The sequence below is a fragment of the Bombina bombina genome, chromosome 3 (genome assembly GCF_027579735.1).
Source record: "Bombina bombina isolate aBomBom1 chromosome 3, aBomBom1.pri, whole genome shotgun sequence".
NCBI classification, from domain to species: Eukaryota; Metazoa; Chordata; class Amphibia; order Anura; family Bombinatoridae; genus Bombina; species Bombina bombina.
The window spans coordinates 1,022,483,153-1,022,506,558 of record NC_069501.1 but is presented as its reverse complement, the minus strand read 5'-3'; the positions used below and the strand labels follow the sequence as shown (position 1 = coordinate 1,022,506,558).

Below are 23,406 nucleotides of genomic sequence, written 5' to 3'. Positions count from 1 at the left end.
CCAGACTGGCGTCGGTCGTGACAATGACCCACTCTGGTCTGCGGAAGCTCATTCCCTGTGACAGGTTGTCCAGGATCAGCCACCAACGGAGTGAATCTCTGGTCCTTTGATCTACTTGAATCGTCGGAGACAAGTCTGTATAATCCCCATTCCACTGTCTGAGCATGCACAGTTGTAATGGTCTTAGATGAATTCGTGCAAAAGGAACTATGTCCATTGCTGCAACCATCAATCCTATTACTTCCATGCACTGCGCTATGGAAGGACGAAGAACAGAATGAAGAACTTGACAAGAGCTTAGAAGTTTTGATTTTCTGACCTCTGTCAGAAAAATTCTCATTTCTAAGGAGTCTATTATTGTTCCCAAGAAGGGAACTCTTGTTGACGGGGAAAGAGAGCTTTTTTCTATGTTTACTTTCCATCCGTGAGATCTGAGAAAGGCTAGGACGATGTCCGTATGAGCCTTTGCTTTTGACAGAGACGACGCTTGAATCAGGATGTCGTCCAAGTACGGTACTACTGCAATGCCCCTTGGTCTTAGAACCGCTAGAAGGGACCCTAGTACCTTTGTGAAAATTCTCGGAGCAGTGGCTAATCCGAAAGGAAGTGCCACAAACTGGTAATGCTTGTCCAGAAAAGCGAACCTTAGGAACTGATGATGTTCCTTGTGGATAGGAATATGGAGGTACGCATCCTTTAAATCCACCGTGGTCATAAATTGACCTTCCTGGATGGTAGGAAGGATCATTCGAATGGTTTCCATTTTGTATGATGGAACCCTGAGAAATTTGTTTAGGATCTTGAGATCTAGAATTGGTCTGAACGTTCCCTCTTTTTTGGGAACTATGAACAGGTTGGAGTAAAATCCCATCCCTTGTTCTCTTATTGGAACTGGATGAATTACTCCCATCCTTAACAGGTCTTCTACACAATGTAAGAATGCCTGTCTTTTTATTTGGTTTGAAGATAATTGAGACCTGTGGAACCTTCCCCTTGGGGGTAGTTCCTTGAACTCCAGGAGATAACCTTGAGAAACTATTTCTAGTGCCCAAGGATCCTGAACATCTCTTGCCCAGGCCTGAGCAAAGAGAGAAAGTCTGCCCCCCACCAGATCCGGTCCCGGATCGGGGGCCATCCCTTCATGCTGTTTTGGTAGCAGTGGCCATCTTCTTGGCCTGCTTACCCTTGTTCCAGCCTTGCATCGGTCTCCAGGCTGGTTTGGGTTGAGAAGTATTACCCTCTTGCTTAGAGGATGTAGAAGTAGAGGCTGGTCCGTTTCTGCGAAAGGGACGAAAATTAGGCTTATTTCTAGCCTTAAAAGACCTATCCTAAGGAAGGGCGTGGCCCTTTCCTCCGGTGATGTCTGAAATAATCTCTTTCAAATCAGGACCAAACAGTGTTTTGCCCTTGAAAGGGATGTTAAGCAATTTTGTCTTGGAAGACACATCCGCTGACCAAGACTTTAGCCAGAGCGCTCTGCGCGCCACGATAGCAAACCCTGAATTTTTCGCCGCTAATCTCGCTAATTGCAAAGCGGCATCTAGAATAAAAGAGTTAGCCAATTTAAGTGCATGAACTCTGTCCATAATCTTCTCATACGAAGATTCCTTATCGAGCGACTTTTCTAGTTCTTCGAACCAGAAACACGCTGCCGTAGTGACAGGAACAATGCATGAAATTGGTTGAAGAAGGTAACCTTGCTGAACAAACATTCTTTTAAGCAAACCCTCTAATTTTTTATCCATAGGATCTTTAAAAGCACAACTATCTTCTATGGGAATAGTAGTGCGTTTGTTTAGAGTAGAGACCGCCCCCTCGACCTTAGGGACTGTCTGCCATAAGTCCTTTCTGGGGTCGACTATTGGAAATAATTTCTTAAATATAGGGGGAGGCACAAAAGGTATGCCGGGCCTTTCCCATTCCTTGTTTACTATGTCCGCCACCCGCTTGGGTATAGGAAAAACATCGGGGGGCACCGGAACCTCTAGGAACATCTTACATAATTTCTCTGGAATGACCAAATTGTCACAATCATCCAGAGTAGATAATACCTCCTTAAGCAGTGCGCGGAGATGTTCTAATTTAAATGTTACAACATCAGGTTCAGCTTGTTGAGAAATTTTCCCTGAATCTGAAATTTCTCCCTCAGACAAAACCTCCCTCCTGGCCCCTTCAGATTGGTGTGAGGGTATGTCAGAAGCGTTATCATCAGCGTCCTCTTGCTCTTCAGTGTTTAAAACAGAGCAAACGCGCTTTCTTTGATAAGTAGGCATTTTAGATAAAATATTTGCAATAGAATTATCCATAACAGCCGTTAATTGTTGCATAGTAATAAGTATTGGCGCACTAGATGTACTAGGGGCCTCTTGTGTGGGCAAAACTGGTGTAGACACAGAAGGGGGTGATGCAGTACCATGCTTACTCCCCTCATCTGAAGAATCATCTTGGGCACTATTATTATCTGTGGCATCATTGTCCCTACTTTGTTTGGACACCATGTCACAATTATCACATATATTTAAATGGGGAGACACATTGGCTTTCATACATATAGAACATCGTTTATCTGATGGTTCAGACATGTTAAACAGGCTTAAACTTGTCAACAAAGCACAAAAAACGTTTTAAAATAAAACCGTTACTGTCACTTTAAATTTTAAACAGAACACACTTTATTACTGAATATGCGAAAAAGTATGAAGCAATTGTTCAAAATTCCCCAAAATTTCACCACAGTGTCTTAAAGCCTTAAAAGTATTGCACACCAAATTTGAAAGCTTTAACCCTTAAAATAACGGAACCGGAGCCGTTTTTACATTTAACCCCTATACAGTCCCAGGAATCTGCTTTGCTGAGACCCAACCAAGCCCAGAGGGGAATACGATACCAAATGACGCCTTCTATAAGCTTTTTCAGTGGATCTTAGCTCCTCACACATGCATCTGCATGCCTTGCCCAAAAAACTCTTAGCCATCTCCGTGGAGATGTTGCCTGTGCAACGGCAAAGAGAATGACTGGGGTAGGCGGAGCCTAGGAGGGATCATATGACCAGCTTTGCTGGGCTCTTTGCCATTTCCTGTTGGGGAAGAGAATATCCCACAAGTAAGGATGACGCCGTGGACCGGACACACCTATGTTGGAGAAATAGTATAAGTGGAGGGGATATAGAAAAAACTTACATGCACTCAACTCTGAAGTGCATGTTACACAACATTCTGATATGACCAAAAAAAGTTACAGCTGTCAAGACAAATCTATAAAATTAAGATGAGATTTTGTTACATATATATTTCTCAGGCATGGAAGCACCAGAAATTGCATTAAATGTTATTTCTACCATTCTGAGCAGCAGGTATTTTTGTGCAGAGTATAACAAAAAAAATATATAAAAAGAAAAAAAAAATACAGAAAAACATGAGGTGAGTGGGTACTGATCCTTGTCATGCTGCAGAATAACGATTGTGATACAGGACATGTCAAGATCAAAAGTTTAGGAATGCTTCTAGGATCCTATAGATTGTATTTTATTTAATGCATCATGTGATTTTATTACATGTTAAAAAACCTACTAAATGGTTTTAAAATATTTAATCTTTAATTATGTTATAAATACTGGAATCATGGCAATTGACAGCCATTCACAGTAGTTTGCTCATATATATATATATATATATATATATATATATATATATATATATATATATATATATATATATATATATATATATATATATATATATATATATATATATATATATATATATATTTATTTACCACTGAAAAAATAAAAAAGCAATACAAGCCAAGGTTGGTTTCATTGTCAATGCTCAACTCAAAATTTATAACACAAACTCCAGCTGAACTTTCAGAAGCATTCCAAAACCTGCTCTCTTCCTTGTTAATGCAATGAGTAAGCCACTATAATCACTGCACAGGTATTACATTAACAAGGGTCATATTTGTCCTGATGATCACTTAATTATTTACAGAACCATAAACAATAGATTCTAGCTTGTAGATTTCAGTCAATGAATCTATTGACCCCATATTTTTTTTTTATAAATGATTTTGATGCCAACCAACCAGTGCTTATACAGTCTAAGAAACATAAAAAAATATTAATGTCAATATTAGGAAGTGTGTATTCCTATATACAAATACATAAACATAATTTGTCATTCAAAGAATACAGCAACTGTTCTCACCATTCTGTCCACTGTTTTGCACATGACCATTTAATATTTAAAAAGCCATTTAAGTACCTAGACTACATGCCAAACCAGGTTTAAAAAACTTCAAATTGCAGCAGGAAAAAAACCAAACACAAAACCAATCTAAAAGGGGTTACAAAAAGGAGCAGTAAATGAAATGTCCCCTCTCAAGTTGTAGCATAATTGCATTTTTTATCATAGTCCTTAGGGTTGATCTTTTTAATTTAATTTTAGCTTGGCTTTGACTTCTTCCTCTGTCAACATCCTATCATTTTGCCAAACGGAAAATCGAATCCATATGACACAAAGTTAGCAGTAAGGTTCAAGAACAGAAAATACATGGTTGAGGGGTCTTTATGAGATGAGGCTCAGCATCACTATAGAAAAGCACTTGGATTTGCACGAGGATCTTTTTGATTCCTATAGCGAAATGCAAGCACCACTCCAAGAATCTGAGGGGGGAAAAAGAAAAAAAGTTAATGTTACAAATCATAGTTTTGATCTTACTATAATACTTTAGATTAATTGTTTACCTGCTTAATCTTTTGATCCAAATAAAACAAAAATATAATATTCCATGAAAACAGAGTAATTATACATCAGTTTCAGGGTAAAAAACAATACCAATGGTATCAATTTTGAGCAGTACAGCAAAACTGTCCCCAAACAAAGAGATAGTCCTCACACTTGGTGCATGAGCTGTAATATATCTCCCCAAGCACAAACGCTGATGGCAAGCAAATTAAAGTGAGCAACATCTTTCAACGGGAAAATTGTCAAAATGTAAATGCACATAGATGAATTACATCTCTGAATAGAAAACATATTTACAATATACATGTACTGGCACAAAGGCTTCTAGTAAACGTTATCACTGTTTTAGTGTTAGCATTTTTCTGTCTCTGCACGCTAAACCTGTAGACTGCAAGCTCTCAGGCCCTCTTCCTCCTGTACTAGATTCGTATTTGATCACAAATCCTTGTCATTGTATACCCCTATCACTGTACCCAGCGCTACAGAATTTGGCGGCGCTATACAAATAAATAATAATAGCTGGATATTTTCAGTGCACCAGCATTTTAAATACTGCAGCTATTTAGAGGGCCAGTGGGGTTTGTATTGTGTCAGCAACTGAAGTGAGTAATTACCAGATGGTACAAACAAGCACCTTAGGTTCTCTAAGCAAGTGCTGTGTTTACAATGCTGGTGCACAGTGCATATTTTAATACACATTTGAAACAGCTATAGCCTTTATATAAGCATTTTTGCTAATACATCTATATTACAAAAATACTTCTATTCAAAACTGAAATGCATCCATGTGGATTCTAATCTTGGCTGGAATGTCCCTTTAAGCTAGAAAAACTTAGTTGATACATAATTAAAGTAAAACATACTCAAACTTCACAAGGACTGGCTATTAGATAGAAATATATATGTTTTTAGTAACTCCAGGAAAATAGACAAATAAAAAATTAGAATAAAATAGGATAACTTCATCAATTAAGGAAAATATATTAAAATTAGAAAGAGAGACAGAAGAATATTAATTAAAAAAAAAAAAAAAAATTATATAGACATAGCACTCACCGGTTTTAGCAAGTTAAAACTTCACCTTAAATAAATCAGATTAAAATCCATATAATCCAAACGTTTCGGTGTCCATACTGACACCTTTGTCAATGGATACAGAGAGTAAAAAACAGCGGTGTAGTCTGTACAGATTCTGATGGATATATATATATATATATATATATATATATATATATATATATATATATATATATATATATATATATACACACACACACACACACGTCACGTGTTCACACTACGCTGCAGCCGATGATGCAACACGTCACACCTACCATTCATCCATCAACAAGACACTGCATGGCCAATTTGCATAGCCAATCATACGTAGGTGCAGACGTCAGCATAACAAGAAATGACTGCTGCATAAGGAAGGCTGCCACACAGCGAGATTGTGCCACTGCACATATTAATGGAAATTGATTGTCCTCAATGACCCATACCAATATACCGCACTAAAAGTAAAACTAATCAAATAGAAAGACTAACATGAAAATAGTGATGTCAAGAGCTAGTTATCACTTCCTGTCCCATGGAGTATGGTATGAACTATATGTAATTTAGGATAGCACCATAAGGACACATGTTGATGTAATTATTTGATCCAGATCAATTTTAATCGATCAGTCCCAGGTAAGGGCACAATATAATAAGAAATCCCGGCTAAAGTCCAATGTAGAAAGTTAGATCAGAGAGAGAGACAACTAAGGGATCATAGGAATACACTATAGTCCAGTTGTACATGGAGTTACGGTGTCCAAGTGATATATCCACCTTGTCTCTGTAACAGCTTCCTGTGTCTACCTCCCCTCTAGACACATAGTGCTAGCACCTTTTGTCTTCCTATTGGAGTGCCACACAGATATGATTCTGGTATCCTGTCTGGGATCCAGTCGGTACCGTAACACCAGGAGAGAGGGTGAGCTGATACACCCAGAGATATCAGCCCGCTACTACCAGCACATTGGTGTGCTATTGCCAAATGTGAGTACCCTTCTGGCTTTGGTTTTTATACACTCTGCATCTTTTGTTAGTTGATCTACACGAGGCGCCCCTCGTGCTTCACTTCATTGAAATAAACAGTAGTAGCACAAGAATATATAGAATAGAAAATACACACATTTATGCGTGAAACTGCCAAAGTCGTCTTTTTCTACTTCCCAATCAAAATCCCCTTTTACAACTGGTCCAAATGGACTGAAGGGTTTATACATTATAGATGTACAGATTAGTTTGTATTTTTTTTTTTTAATCTGGAAGTAGGAAGAACATTCATTTACACAAGTACAAACTTTTTAAAGACAAGTTTTTGGTATATAAATAAAAGTTTAAAAAGATTAATATGTGGAACTTTTTGGACCAGAAAATGCAAAGTGGAGAATGTTGGAAAATGATACGGAAGCATTGGAGAATACAAGAGACTCTTGTGACGCGTGTAATTGGTGAAAGACCAAAGATATTATTTTGCAAGTTACAGAATTTGAAGGATAAGCTTACAAAAATGGTATAAAAAGGGTGAATCTATAAACATGTTCTGGAATCACAGTAATGTACTTAAAGGGATAGTAAAGTCCAAATTAAACAACTTTCTAATTTACTTTTATCATCAAATTTGCTTTGTTCTCTTGTTATTCTTAGTTGAAAGCTAAACCTAGGTAGGCTCATATGCTAATTTCTAAGCCCTTGAAGGCCGCCTCTGCATTTGACAGTTTTCCACAGCTAGAGGGCGTTAGTTCATGTGTTTCATATATATAAAATTGTGCTTATGCACGTGAAGCTATTTAAGAGTCAGCACTAATTGCCTGAAATGCAAGTCTGTCAAAAGATCTGAGATAAGGAGGCAGTCAGAAGAAGCTTAGATACAAGGTAATTATAGAGGTAAAAAGTATATTTCTATAACAGTGTTGGTTATGCAAAACTGGGGTATGGTAAATAAAGGTATTTATCTTTTTAAACAATATCATTTTTGGTGTTTACTATCCCTTTAATGTGTATTACAATGCCCAGATGTTTGCACATATGGATTGGTGAGGGTATATATAAAAATAAGAAAAATAAGGATGGAGTCAATTTATTATCAATCCACTATGATAAAGTAAATAACAGTAGTCTTGTGTGTTTTGTTTTTTAGATTACAACCAGTTGAAAGGAGGGTACTTTTATAAATAGATGAGGAAAGACGAAAACTAAAGATCACTGTAAAAATTAATAATTAAAAGGGACCTATAACACCTCTTCTATTGTCTAAATAAGCAATATTGTCAGCAGACAGTAATTTCCTGATATTGCCACTGTAATCGCCCTTCAATGTGCTTATTTATAACATTTAGAAATACAGAAATAAACCACTGCCTATATAACCCAGTGTGTGGCGCCATATTGTAACGTATGTTCTCTGTGTGATGCATGCTCCCGAGTAATCTTAAGTATGCGTGGTTTCACAACTCCATCTATGAAGCTCGTTCTCTCACTTGCTGTGAGCGAGCTTTATAGTGAAAGAAATTTGAGCTATGCTGGATCAGAGGATCTTCAAACCACATGCGATAGTGCATGTACAGTATCTCACAAAAGTGAGTACACCTCTCACATTTTTGTAAATATTTTATTATATCTTTTCTTATGACAACACTGAAGAAATGACACTTTGCTACAATGTAAAGTAGTGAGTGTACAGCCTGTATAACAGCGTACATTTGCTGTCCCCTCAAAATAACTCAGCACACACCCATTAATGTCTAAACCGTTGGCAACAAAAGTGAGTACACCCCTAAGTAGAAATGTCCAAATTGGGCCCAAAGTGTCAATATTGTGTGGTCACCATTATTTTCCAGCACTGCCTTAACCCTCTTGGGCATGGAGTTTACCAGAGCTTCACAGGCTGCCACTGGAGTCCTCTTCCACTCCTCCATGACGACATCACAGAGCTGGTGGATGTTTGAGACCTTGCGCTCCCCCACCTTCTGTTTGAGGATGCCCACAGATGCTCAATAGGAGTTAGGTTTGGAGACATGCTTGGCCAGTCCAACACCATTACCCTCAGAGCTTTCTTAGCAAGGCAGTTGTCGTCTTGGAGGTGTGTTTGGGGTTTTTATGTTGAAATACTGCCCTGCGGCCCAGTCTCCGAAGGGAGGGGATCATGCTCTGCTTCAGTATGTCACAGTACATGTTGGCATTCATGGTTTCCTCAATGAACTGTAGCTCCCCAGTGCCGGCAGCACTCATGCAGGCCCAGACCATGACACTCCCACCACCATGACTGTAGGCAAGATACACTTGTCTTTGTACTGCTCACCTGGTTGCCACCACACATGCTTGACACCATCTGAACTAAATAAGTTTAGAACCGCTGTATGGTCTTTATCTTGGTCTCATTGGACCACAGGACATGGTTCCAGTAATCAATATCCTTAGTCTGCTCGTCTTCAGCAAACTGTTTGCGGGCTTTCTTGTGCATCATCTTTAGAAGAGGCTTCCTTCTGGGATGACAGCCATGCAGACCAATTTGATGCAGTGTGCGGCATATGGTCTGAGCACTGACAGGCTGACTCCCTACCCCTTCAACCTCTGCAGCAATGCTGGCAGCACTCATACCTCTATTTCCCAAAGACCACCTCGGGATATGACACCGAGCATGTGCACTCAACTTCTTGATCGACCATGGCGAGGCCTGTTCTGAGTGGAACCTGCCCTGTGAAACCGGTGTATGGTCTTGCCCACCGTGCTGCAGCTCAGTTTCGGGGTCTTGGCAATCTTTTTATAGCTTAGGCCATCTTTATGTAGAGCAACAATTCTTTTTTTCAGATCCTCAGAGAGTTCTTTGCCATGAGGTGCCACGTTGAACTTCCAGTGACCAGTATGAGAGAGTGTGAGAGCGATAACACCACATTTAACACACATGCTCCCCATTTACACCCGAGACCTTGTAACACTAACGAGTCACATGACACCAGGGAGGGAAAATGGTAAATTGGACTCAATTTGGACATTTTCACTAAGGGGTGTACTTACTTTTGTTGCCAATGGTTTAGATATTAATGGCTGTGTGTTGAGTTATTTTGAGGGGACAGCAAATTTACACTGTTATACAGGCTGTACACTCACTACTTTACTATGTAGAAAAGTGTAATTTCTTCAGTGTTGTCACATGTAAAGATATAAAACTATTTACAAAAAATGTGAGGGGTGTACTCACTTTCGTGAGCTACTGTATGTGCTTTTAAATGCTACTGCAACTTACTTATTATTAAAAAAAATAATTTTATATGCTTAGAGGAAATAGGTTTCGATTTGGAGCTGCCGATGTCAGACCTTTTGAGCCAGCGAGGCACACTCGCCATCGCTGCAACTGCTTTGGTTATTGACAGTAAAGTGTGTCTCTGATATTGCTGGAGAGTGCAATGTTTGTATGCGTGCACACTCACAGTAATATCCAGAATAGTGCCCAACGTCCAGACGGATTCTCTACAAAACGGGGAAATACAGAAGTTTAAACTAAATTATTAGAAGGTAGGCTAATATATGTTAAAACATAACAATACGGTTTGGATTAATCAAATAACTTTTAGCAATCATAATGTAGAGTTAATGTCAAGTATTTAAGGTCCCTTTAAGATTTGTTGGCATGATTTATGTCATGTTAGGTTATAAGAATAGAGGTTCAATTTTCTTTGTTTGTTTTGAGGGTTCTTTTTGTGGTTGTATATTTTGATTTCATTTAAAAAAAAAATAAAAAAATAAAGATATATACAGTGTGTATATATATATATATATATATATATATATATATATAAAAATAAATATATAAAACAATTATAGTGGTGTAGGATGGAATGAGGTAGGGAAGCAAATAAGGATACAGTAAATATAATAGAAAGTGGAATGAAAAATGATAAAGTATCTACATATTCAATGACGTGCACCGCAGAAGTCGAAGACAGGAAGAAAAAGAATGATTAGTTTCAGGAAGTCTGAGAACATGTAGAATAAATTGTAGGTGCTAATAGAAGAATTGGGGGGTAAATTATATGCTAAATGCTTACATTTTCTATAAACCAGTAAGATATTCCTTTGATTAAGGTAGTGTAAGAGAAATAAAGTTAGAAGAAAGTCTACTAGGATTGACTAACATTAAGGTTTAAACCTTCACATACTACTAGGAGAAACCAATGTAATCATGTTCTCCCTACAGAAAATACTTAGGTGCTTCAGGTCTACCAAGCGCAAGACACTAAATACAGCAGAATAGTATAATCTACCAGTGCATATTAAAACGACAATACAGTAGCACTTGGTCTGGATTTTAAATGAGCAGTAGATGTTTTCTGACAATTTTCAAAATGGACTTTAAATTTGCCGGCTCCTTCTATCATATGATAACCATCAGCCAATCACAGATTGATATGTATACACTGGGCTCAGTATTAGCTGTACATACAAAACAACTGCAATAATCTGATAATGGAAGAAAGTTGGAAAGTCTCCAAAATGGCTGCACTCATAATTAGAGCAGTGTTATCCACAGAAAATGCTACCTGCCGGGTGGCATTCTGAAGTAGCTGGGTGGGAGCAGTGTAACACTTTGCAAGAATGTACACTAGGTTATAGGAGATTACAGCATCATATACAGAAATTTAATTCAGCACTCTGATACAAAATTACAAATTTTTAAGGAAAATATCAAATCCAAAATTAAATTTATCAGGTAAGCTTAATTTTTTTTTTTTTAAATAATCTTTCATGGTGGCGAGAGTTCACTGTCCATTACTCCTGGAAATTACGCTTTCCTGCCACAAGGAGGAGGCAAGAATTCCCAAACCCCAAGAGCTCAAAAAATCCCTCCCACCTCAGTCTAATGTATAACCAAGCAAGAAAGGTAGGAAAAAAATATGCGCAAACAAATCCCGCCCCCCCCCAAAAAAAAAGGGTGGAATCTTGTGGACTCTCACCGCCATGAAAGAAATGAATTTATTACAGGTGGTGAGAGTCCACGATCCATCACTCCTGGGAAATAATACCCATGCAGTGGAGTCCACAAAAAAAGAAACATAAAGGGTGGGATTTAAGAAAAACTAAATCCAGAACACCAATAGAACCCAAAAAGGGCAAAAACAATTCAATGCAAAAATAACCAAAAGGCAAATAATCATCCTGAGACAACTACTTAGTGGACTCTCCTGCCAAAGCTGCCTTACAGAAGAAAAACACCAAAATGGTAGAATTTAAGAAAAAAAAATAGCTGCCTTGCAAAGTTGGACAACTGAACCCTCATTCCTAAAAAGCCAAGACATTGCAAATGATCAAATAGAATGAGCAGTAATCCGTTAAAGTGTAGGCTAATATGCCTCAAAAAAAACAAACAAACAAAAAAAAAAACACACAAACCTTATGGTGCTTGCTAATTGGTGGTTAAATATAGCCACCACTAATTTTTCCAACCATGATGTAGAAGAAACTACAAAAAAAACAAAATTTATGCTTACCTGATAAATGTATTTCTCTTGTGGTGTATCCAGTCCACGGATTCATCCATTACTTGTGGGATATTCTCCTTCCCAACAGGAAGCTGTAAGAGGATCACCCACAGCAGAGCTGTCTATATAGCTCCTCCCCTAACTGCCACCTCCAGTCATTCGACCGAAGACAAGCAAGAGAAAGGAGAAACTATAGGGTGCAGTGGTGACTGTAGTTTAAAAATAAAAAACACCTGCCTTAAAATGACAGGGCGGGCCGTGGACTGGATACTCCACAAGAGAAATAAATTTATCAGGTAAGCATAAATTTTGTTTTCTCTTGTAAGGTGTATCCAGTCCACGGATTCATCCATTACTTGTGGGATACCAATACCAAAGCTATAGGACACGGAGGGACAAGGCAGGCACTTAAACGGAAGGCACCACTGCCTGTAAGACCTTTCTCCCAAAAATAGCCTCCGAAGAAGCAAAAGTATCAAATTTGTAGAATTTAGAAAAAGTTAACCAAAAGGAAAGAGAAGTTGCTGAAGCCTTTTGGCCGTTCCTCTGTCCAGAGTAGACCACAAACAATGCAGATGTTTGACGAAAATCTTTAGTAGCTTGTAAATAAAACTTTAAAGCACGAACCACGTCAAGATTGTGTAATAGACGTTCCTTCTTTGAAGAAGGATTAGGACACAGTGACGGAACAACAATCTCCTGATTGATATTCTTATTAGATACCACCTTAGGAAGAATCCCAGGTTTGGTACGCAAAACTACCTTATCTTAATGGAAGATCAGATAAGGGGAATCACACTGCAAGGCAGATAACTCTGAAACTCTTCGAGCCGAAGCGATAGCTACCAAAAACAGAACTTTCCAAGATAAAAGCTTGATATCTATGGAATGCAGAGGTTCAAACGGAACCCCTTGAAGAACTTTAAGAACTAAATTTAAACTCCATGGCGGAGCAACAGGTTTAAACACAGGCTTGATTCTAACTAAAGCCTGATAAAACGCCTGAACGTCTGGAACATCCGCCAGACGCTTGTGCAAAAGAATAGACAGAGCAGAAATCTGTCCCTTTAAGGAACTAGCTGACAATCCCTTCTCCAATCCTTCTTGGAGAAAAGATAATATCCTGGGAATCCTGACTTTACTCCATGAGTAACCCTTGGATTCACACCAATGAAGATATTTACACCATATCTTATGATAGATTTTCCTGGTGACAGGCTTTCGAGCCTGAATTAAGGTATCAATAACCGATTCGAAGAAACCACGTTTTGATAAAATCAAGCGTTCAATCTCCAAGCAGTCAGACGCAGAGAAATTAGATTTGGATGGTTGAAAGGACCCTGAAGTAGAAGGTCCTGCCTCAGCGGTAGAGTCCATGGTGGAAGGGATGACATGTCCACCAGATCTGCATACCAAGTCCTGGGTGGCCACGCAGGTGCTATCAAAATCACCGAAGCTCTCTCCTGCTTGATCTTGGCAATCAGACGAGGGAGCAGAGGAAATGGTGGAAACACATAAGCCAGGTTGAAAGACCAAGGCGCTGCTAGAGCATCTATCAGCGCTGCCTTGGGATACCTGGATCCGTAACAAGGAAGCTTGGCGTTCTGATGAGACGCCACGAGATCCAGTTCTGGTTTGCCCCAAAGTTGAATCAACTGTGCAAACACCTCCGGATGGAGTTCCCATTCCCCCGGATGAAAAGTCTGGTACAAATCTGTGTAATCCCCATTACACTGACTGAGCATGCAGAGATGCAGCGGTCTGAGATGTAGGCGGGGAAACGGCACTATGTCCATTGCCGCTACCATTAAGCCGATTACTTCCATACACTGAGCCACTGAAGGGCGAGAAGTAGAATAAAGAACACGGCAGGAATTTAGACGTTTTGACAACCTGGCCTCTGTCAGGTAAATCTTCATTTCTACAGAATCTATCAGAGTTCCTAGGAAGGAAACTCTTGTGAGAGGGGATAGAGAACTTTTTTCTTCGTTCACTTTCCACCCATGCGACCTCAGAAATGCCAAAACAATGTCTGTATGGGACCTGGCGATTTTAAAATTTGACGCCTGTATTAGAATGTCGTCTAGGTAAGGGGCTACTGCTATACCCCCCGGCCTTAGGACCGCTAGGAGTGACCCCAGAACCTTCGTAAAGATTCTTGGTGCCGTAGCTAACCCAAAGGGAAGAACCACAAACTGGTAATGCCTGTCTAGGAAGGCGAACCTGAGAAACCGATGATGATCTCTGTGTATCGGAATGTGCAGATAAGCATCCTTTAACTCCACGGTAGTCATATATTGACCCTCCTGGATCATAGGTAGGATGGTTCGAATAGTCTCCATCTTGAAGGATGGGACCCTGAGAAATTTGTTTAGGATCTTGAGATCTAAGATTGGTCTGAAGGTTCCCTCTTTCTTGGGAACCACAAACAGATTTGAATAGAAGCCTTGCCCCTGTTCCTCCTTTGGAACTGGGTGGATCACTCCCATAACTAGGAGGTCTTGAACACAATGTAAGAATGCCTCTTTCTTTATCTGGTTTGCAGATAATTGTGAGAGATGAAATCTTCCTTTTGGGGAAGAAGCTTTGAAGTCCAGAAGATATCCCTGGGACACAATTTCCAATGCCCAGGGATCCTGGACATCTCTTGCCCAAGCCTGGGCGAAGAGAGAAAGTCTGCCCCCTACTAGATCCGTTACCGGATCGGGGGCTGATCTTTCATGCTGTCTTAGAGGCAGCAGCAGGTTTTTTGGACTGGGCAAAATTTCCCTCTTGTTTTGTAGTAGAAGAAGTTGAAGCTGCGCCACTCTTGAAGTTTCGAAAGGCACGAAAATTAGGCTGTTTGGTCCTTAATTTGTTGGACCTATCCTGAGGAAGGGCGTGACCTTTTCCTCCAGTAATATCAGAAATGATCTCCTTCAGTCCAGGCCCGAATAGGTCTGCCCCTTGAAGGGAATGTTGAGAAGCTTAGACTTTGAAGTAACGTCAGCTGACCAGGATTTAAGCCATAGCGCCCTACGCGCCTGAATAGCAAAACCTGAGTTCTTAGCCGTTAGTTTGGTTAAATGAACAACGGCGTCAGAAACAAATTAATTGGCTAGCTTAAGAGCTTTAAGCTTGTCAAGGATATCATCCAATGGGGTTTCTACCTGTAGAGCCTCTTCTAAAGACTCAAACCAGAAGGCCGCAGCAGCAGTGACAGGGGCAATGCATGCAAGGGGCTGGAGAATAAAACCTTGTTGAATAAAAATTTTCTTAAGGTAACCCTCTAATTTTTTTGTCCATTGGATCTAGAAAAGCACAACTGTCCTCGACAGGGATAGTTGTACGCTTCGCTAGAGTAGAGACTGCTCCCTCTACCTTAGGGAGTCCCGTGTAGCGGCATCTATGGGAAACATCTTTTTAAAAACAGGAGGGGGAGAGAACGGTACACCTGGTCTATCCCATTCCTTAGTAATAATTTCTGAAAACCTCTTAGGTATTGGAAAAACATCAGTGTAAACAGGCACTGCTTAGTATTTATCCAATTTACACAATTTCTCTGGGACTACAATGGCGTCACAGTCATCCAGAGTTGCTAAAACATCCCTGAGCAACATGCAGAGGTGTTCAAGCTTAAATTTAAATGTAGACATATCAGAATCAGGTTGAAGTGTCTTCCCTGAGTCAGAAAAATCACCCACAGATAGAAGCTCTCCTTCTTCGGCTTCTGCACATTGTGAGGGTATATTGGACATAGCTACTAAAGCGTCAGAGCGCTCTGTATTTTTTCTAGCCCCAGAGCTGTCTCGCTTTCCTTGTAACCCTGGCAGTTTGGACAACACTTCTGTAAAAGTATGAGTATAACTGCCGCCATGTCTTGTATACGCAATGGGCGCGCTAGATTTACTTGGCGCCCCTTGAGCGGGAGTTAAAGGCTCTGAAACGTGGGGAGAGTTAGTCGGCATAACTTCCCCCTTGTCAATTTCCTATGGTGAAAAATCTTTTAAAGCCAGAATATGGTCTTTATAACTTATAGTAAGATCAGTGCATTTGGTACACATTCTAAGAGGGGGTTCCACAATGGCTTCTAAACATAATGAACAAGGAGTTTCCTCTATGTCAGACATGTTTAACAGACTAGTAATGAGACCAGCAAGCTTTGAAAACACTTTAATTAATGTGAAAAAGCAGAATATAAAAAACGGTACTGTGCCTTTAAGGGAAAAAACAAACACAAAAACTGCAAAACAGTGAAAAAACATAATTTATGTAAGAACTTACCTGATAAATTCATTTCTTTCATATTAACAAGAGTCCATGAGCTAGTGACGTATGGGATATACATTCCTACCAGGAGGGGCAAAGTTTCCCAAACCTTAAAATGCCTATAAATACACCCCTCACCACACCCACAAATCAGTTTAACGAATAGCCAAGAAGTGGGGTGATAAGAAAAAAAGTGCGAAGCATATAAAATAAGGAATTGGAATAATTGTGCTTTATACAAAAAAATCATAACCACCACAAAAAAGGGTGGGCCTCATGGACTCTTGTTAATATGAAAGAAATGAATTTATCAGGTAAGTTCTTACATAAATTATGTTTTCTTTCATGTAATTAACAAGAGTCCATGAGCTAGTGACGTATGGGATAATGACTACCCAAGATGTGGATCTTTCCACACAAGAGTCACTAGAGAGGGAGGGATAAAATAAAGACAGCCAATTCCTGCTGAAAATAATCCACACCCAAATAAAGTTTAACAAAAAACATAAGCAGAAGATTCAAACTGAAACCGCTGCCTGAAGAACTTTTCTACCAAAAACTGCTTCAGAAGAAGAAAATACATCAAAATGGTAGAATTTAGTAAAAGTATGCAAAGAGGACCAAGTTGCTGCTTTGCAGATCTGGTCAACCGAAGCTTCATTCCTAAACGCCCAGGAAGTAGATACTGACCTAGTAGAATGAGCTGTAATTCTCTGAGGCGGAATTTTACCCGACTCAACATAGGCAAGATGAATTAAAGATTTCAACCAAGATGCCAAAGAAATGGCAGAAGCTTTCTGGCCTTTCCTAGAACCGGAAAAGATAACAAATAGACTAGAAGTCTTACAGAAAGATTTCGTAGCTTCAACATAATATTTCAAAGCTCTAACAACATTCAAAGAATGCAACGATTTCTCCTTAGAATTCTTAGGATTAGGACATAATGAAGGAACCACAATTTCTCTACTAATGTTGTTGGAATTCACAACTTTAGGTAAAAATTCAAAAAGAAGTTCGCAACACCGCCTTATCCTGATGAAGAATCAGAAAAGGAGACTCACAAGAAAGAGCAGATAATTCAGAAACTCTTCTGGCAGAAGAGATGGCCAAAAGGAACAAAACTTTCCAAGAAAGTAATTTAATATCCAATGAATGCATAGGTTCAAATGGAGGAGCTTGAAGAGCCCCCAGAACCAAATTCAAACTCCAAGGAGGAGAAATTGACTTAATGACAGGCTTTATACGAACCAAAGCTTGTACAAAACAATGAATATCAGGAAGAATAGCAATCTTTCTGTGAAAAAGAACAGAAAGAGCAGAGATTTGACCTTTCAAGGAACTTGCGGACAAACCCTTATCTAAACCATCCTGAAGAAATTGTAATATTCTCGGTATTCTAAAAAAATGCCAAGAAAAATGATGAGAAAGACACCAAGAAATATAAGTCTTCCAGACTGTATAATATATCTCTCTGGATACAGATTTACGAGCCTGTAACATAGCATTAATCACAGAGTCAGAGAAACCTCTTTGACCAAGAATCAAGCGTTCAATCTCCATACCTTTAAATTTAAGGATTTCAGATCCTGATGGAAAAAAGGACCTTGAGACAAAAGGTCTGGTCTTAACGGAAGAGTCCACGGTTGGCAAGAGGCCATCCGGACAAGATCCGCATACCAAAACCTGTGAGGCCATGCCGGAGCTACCAGCAGAAAAAACGAGCATTCCTTCAGAATCTTGGAGATTACTCTTGGAAGAAGAACTAGAGGCGGAAAGATATAGGCAGGATGATACTTCCAAGGAAGTGAAAATGCATCCACTGCCTCCGCCTGAGGATCCCGGGATCTGGACAGATACCTGGGAAGTTTCTTGTTTAGATGAGAAGCCATCAGATCTATTTCTGGAAGTTCCCACATTTGAACAATCTGAAGAAATACCTCTGGGTGAAGAGACCATTCGCCCGGATGCAACGTTTGGCGACTGAGATAATCCGCTTTCCAATTGTCCATACCTGGGATAGAAACCGCAGAGATTAGACAGGAGCTGGATTCCGCCCAAACCAAAATTCGAGATACTTCTTTCATAGCCAGAGGACTGTGAGTCCCTCCTTGATGATTGATGTATGCCACAGTTGTGACATTGTCTTATCTGAAAACAATGAACAACTCTCTCTTCAGAAGAGGCCAAGACTGAAGAGCTCTGAAAATTGCACGGAGTTCCAAAATATTGATCGGAAATCTCACCTCCTGAGATTCCCAAACCCCTTGTGCCGTCAGATACCCCCACACAGCTCCCCAACCTGTAAGACTTGTATCTGTTGAGATTATAGTCCAGGTCGGAAGAACAAAGAAGCCCCCTGAACTAAACGATGGTGATCTGTCCACCATGTCAGAGAGTGTCGTAAAATCGGTTTAAAGATATTAATTGAGATATCTTTGAGTAATCCCTGCACCATTGGTTCAGCATACAGAGCTGAAGAGGTCGCATGTGAAAACGAGCAAAGGAGATCGCATCTGATGCGGCAGTCCTAAGACCCAACATTTCCATGCATAAGGCTACCAAAGGGAATGATTGTGACTGAAGGTTTTGACAAGCTGATATCAATGTTAAACTTCTCTTGTCTGACAAGGACAGAGTCATAGACACTGAATTTATCTAGAAACCTAAAAAGGTTACCCTTGTCTGAGGAATCAATGAACTGAATGGTAAATTGATCCTCCAACCATGAACTTGAAGAAACAACACAAGTCGATTCGTATGAGATTCTTCGAAAATGAGAAGACTGAGCAAGTACCAAGATATCGTCCAAATAAGGAAATACCAAAACCCTATTCTCTGATTACAGAAAGAAGGGCACCGAGAACCTTTGAAAAAAATTCTTGGAACTGAGGCTAGGCCAAACAGTAGAGCCACAAAACTGGTAATGCTTGTCTAAAAAGAGAATCTCAGACACTAAAAGTGATCTGGATGAATCGGAATATGCAGATACACATCCTGTAAATCTATTGTAGACATATAATGCCCTTGCTAAACAAAAGGCAGGATAGTCCTACAGTAACCATCTTGAATGTTGGTATCCTAACATAACGATACAATAATGATAGATCCAGAACTGGTCTGAAGGAATTGACCTTCTTTGGTACAATGAAGAGATAAAATAAAACCCCAGCCCCTGTTCCAGAACTGGAACTGGCATAAATACTCCAGCCAACTCTAGATCTGAAACACATTTCAGAAATGCTGAGCCTTGCTGTGTCAACTGGGACACGGGAAAGAAAAGAATCTCTTAGCAGGAGGCCTTAACTTGAAGCCAATTCTGTACCTTTCTGAAACAATGTTTCTGAAACCAGAGATTAAGAACGGAATTGATCCAAATTTCTTTGAAGAAAACGTAATCTGCCCCATACCAGCTGAGCTGGAATAAGGGCCGCACCTTCATAGGTACTTAGGAGCTGACTATAGGTTTCTATAAGGCTTGGATATATTCCAAACTGGAAATAGTTTCCAAACTGATACCGCTCCTGAGGATGAAGGATCAGGCTTTTGTTCCTTGTTGTGAGGAAAGGAACGAAAATGATTATTTACCCTGGAAAGAAAGGGAAAGCAAAGTTGACTTAGAAGACATGTCAGCATTCCAAGTTTAATCCATAAAGCTTTTCTAGCTAAAATAGCTAGAGACATATACCTGACATCAACTCTAATGATATCAAAAGATGGTATCACCAATAAAATAATTAGCATGTTATAGAATAATAATAATGCTATAAAATTATGATCTGTTACTTGTTGCGCTAAAGCTTCTAACCAAAAAGTTGAAGCTGCAGCAACATCCGCTAAAAATATAGCAGGTCTAAGAAGATTACCTGAACATAAGTAAGCTTTTCTTAGAAAAGATTCAATTTTCCTATCTAAAGGATCCTTAAATGAAGTACTATCTGCCATAGGAATAGTAGTACATTAGCAGGAGTAGAGACAGCCCCATAACCTTAGGGATTTTTGTCCCAAAAAACTCTAATCTGTCAGATGGCACAGGATATAATTTGCTTAAACGTCTAGAAGGAGTAAATAAATTACCCAAATTATTCCATTCCCTGGAAATTACTTCAGAAATAGCATCAGGGAGATAAAACACTTCTGGAATAACTACAGGAGATTTAAAAACCTTATTTAAACGTTTACATTTAGTATCAAGAGGACCAGAATCCTCTATTTCTAATGCAAATAACACTTCTTTAAGTAAAGAACGAATAAATTCCATCTTGAACAAATACAAAGATTTATCAGCATCAACCTCTGAGACAGAAACCTCTGAACCAGAAGAACCATTATCAGTATCAGAATGATGATGTTCATTTAAAAATTCATCTGAAAAAAAGAGAAGTTTTAAAAGACTTATGTATACTAGAAGGAGAAATAACAGACATAGCCTTCTTAATGGATTTAAAAAATAAAATCTCTTATGTTATCAGGAACACTCTGAAAATTAAATGTTGACGGACAGCAACAGGTAATGTAATAGTACTAAAGGAAATTTTATCTGCATTAATAAGTTTGACATGACATGCAATACAAATAACAGCTGGAGAAACAGATACCAAAAGTTTATAGCAGACTTAGCTTGGTAGCTCCAGCACTGTGCAGTGATTTTCCTGTAGTATCTTCTGACTCAGTTGCAACGTGGAACATCTTGCAATATGTAAAAGAAAAAAACAACATATAAAGCAAAATTGATCAAATTCCTTAAATGACAGTTTCAGGAATGGGAAAAAAAATGCCAGTGAACAAGCTTCTAGCAACCAGAAGCAATAAATAATGAGACTTAAATAATGTGGAGACAAAAATGACGCCCATATTTTTTAGCGCCAAAAAAGACGCCCACATTATTTGGCGCCTAAAATGTTTTTGGCGCCAAAAATGACGCCACATCCGGAACGCCGACATCTTTGACGCAAAATAACGTCAAAAAATGACGCAACTTCCGGCGACACGTATGACGCCGGAAACGGAAAAGAATTTTTGCGCCAAAAAAATCCGCGCCAAGAATGACGCAATAAAATGAAGCATTTTCAGCCCCCGCGAGCCTAACAGCCCACAGGGAAAAAAGTCAAATTTTTGAGGTAAGAAAAAATATGATAATTCAATGCATAATCCCAAATATGAAACTGACTGTCTGGAAATAAGGAAAGTTGAACATTCTGAGTCAAGGCAAATAAATGTTTGAATACATATATTTAGAACTTTATAAATAAAGTGCCCAACCATAGCTTAGAGTGTCACAGAAAATAAGACTTACTTACCCCAGGACACTCATCTACATGTTTGTAGAAAGCCAAACCAGTACTGAAACGAGAATCAGTAGAGGAAATGGTAAATATAAGAGTATATCGTCGATCTGAAAAGGGAGGTAAGAGATGAATCTCTACGACCGATAACAGAGAACCTTATGAAATAGACCCCGTAGAAGGAGATCACTGCATTCAATAGGCAATACTCTCTTCACATCCCTCTGACATTCACTGCACGCTGAGAGGAAAACCGGGCTCCAACTTGCTGCGGAGCGCATATCAACGTAGAATCTAGCACAAACTTACTTCACCACCTCCCTTGGAGGCAAAGTTTGTAAAACTGATTTGTGGGTGTGGTGAGGGGTGTATTTATAGGCATTTTAAGGTTTGGGAAACTTTGCCCCTCCTGGTAGGAATGTATATCCCATACGTCACTAGCTCATGGACTCTTGTTAATTACATGAAAGAAAAGCAGTTAACTATGAAATTTTTACAGTGTATATAATAGACTAAAATAGCATTGCACCCACTTGCAAATGGATGATTAACCCCTCAGGTTAAAAAAACGAAGCAAAAAAACTGTAAAAACCGTTATAACAGTCACAAGCAAACTGCCACAGCTCTACTGTGGCTCCTACCTTCCCATAAAACGACTTTTGTAGGCACAAAAACCCTTTACAGAGGTCCAATATGTCAGGGGACTCCTTCAGGGAAGCTGGATGTCTCAAAATGTAAAAAACTGCGCAATTAGAGCGCGAAAATAGGCCCCTCCCACCATGCACTCAAAGTCAGAGGGCCTTCAAAAACTATTTCTAGGAGTAAAATAACAACCATGTGGAAAACTAGGCCCCAAATAAAGATTTATCACCTCAGTAAAAAAATGTTCCTTATATATATATATATAAAGTTTTGCATACTAAGCCATAATAGAAAGTAATATGAAAATTACCCTTTACTGCAAGCATGATGCCAGTCGTTATTAAATCACTGCAATCAGGCTTACCTTAACTATATCAGGCACTGTCAGCATTTTCTAGTTCTTATCCTCTAGAAAAAAATATACTGAACATACCTCAGGGCAGTTAATTCTGCAGGCCGTTCTCCCAGCTGAAGTTTCCCCATACTCTTCAGTTATGTGTGAGAACAGCAGTGGACCTTAGTTACAACCTGCTAAGATCATCAAAAACCTCAGGCAAATTCTTCTTCTAATTTCTGCCTGAGGTAAAAAAAACAGTACAACGCCGGCGCCGTTTAAAAATAACAAACTTTTGATTGAAGATAAACTACACTAATTCACCACATCTCTCTAGCTACTTCCCTTGTCGAGAGCTGCAAGAGAATGACTGGAGGTGGCAGTTAGAGGAGGAGCTATATAGACAGCTCTGCTGTGGGTGATCCTCTTGCAGCTTCCTGTTGGGAAGGAGAATATCCCAGTAATGGATGAATCTGTGGACTGGATACACCTTACAAGAGAAAACCTTCCAGAAAGAGTAGTGACAAATATTTCACCTATTGGGATTTAGTCACAAGTCTTTCCACGGATGTTGCAGGGACTTGTCTTTTACCTCATTCTCATGGTTCATCTATATACTCCTATTC

General features: G+C 39.3%; 1 protein-coding gene across 1 annotated transcript in view; it reads right to left on the bottom strand.

The window, feature by feature from the left end:
* Nucleotides 1-4,124: 4,124 nt before the first annotated feature.
* Nucleotides 4,125-23,406, bottom strand: part of TSPAN31 (tetraspanin 31) — a 160,740-nt gene continuing 141,458 nt past the window's right edge. The window contains exon 6 of the mRNA XM_053708207.1: nt 4,125-4,663. Coding sequence (XP_053564182.1) covers nt 4,589-4,663 — 75 coding nt within the window. The 3' untranslated portion in view covers nt 4,125-4,588. The remainder of the gene's footprint in view (nt 4,664-23,406) is intronic.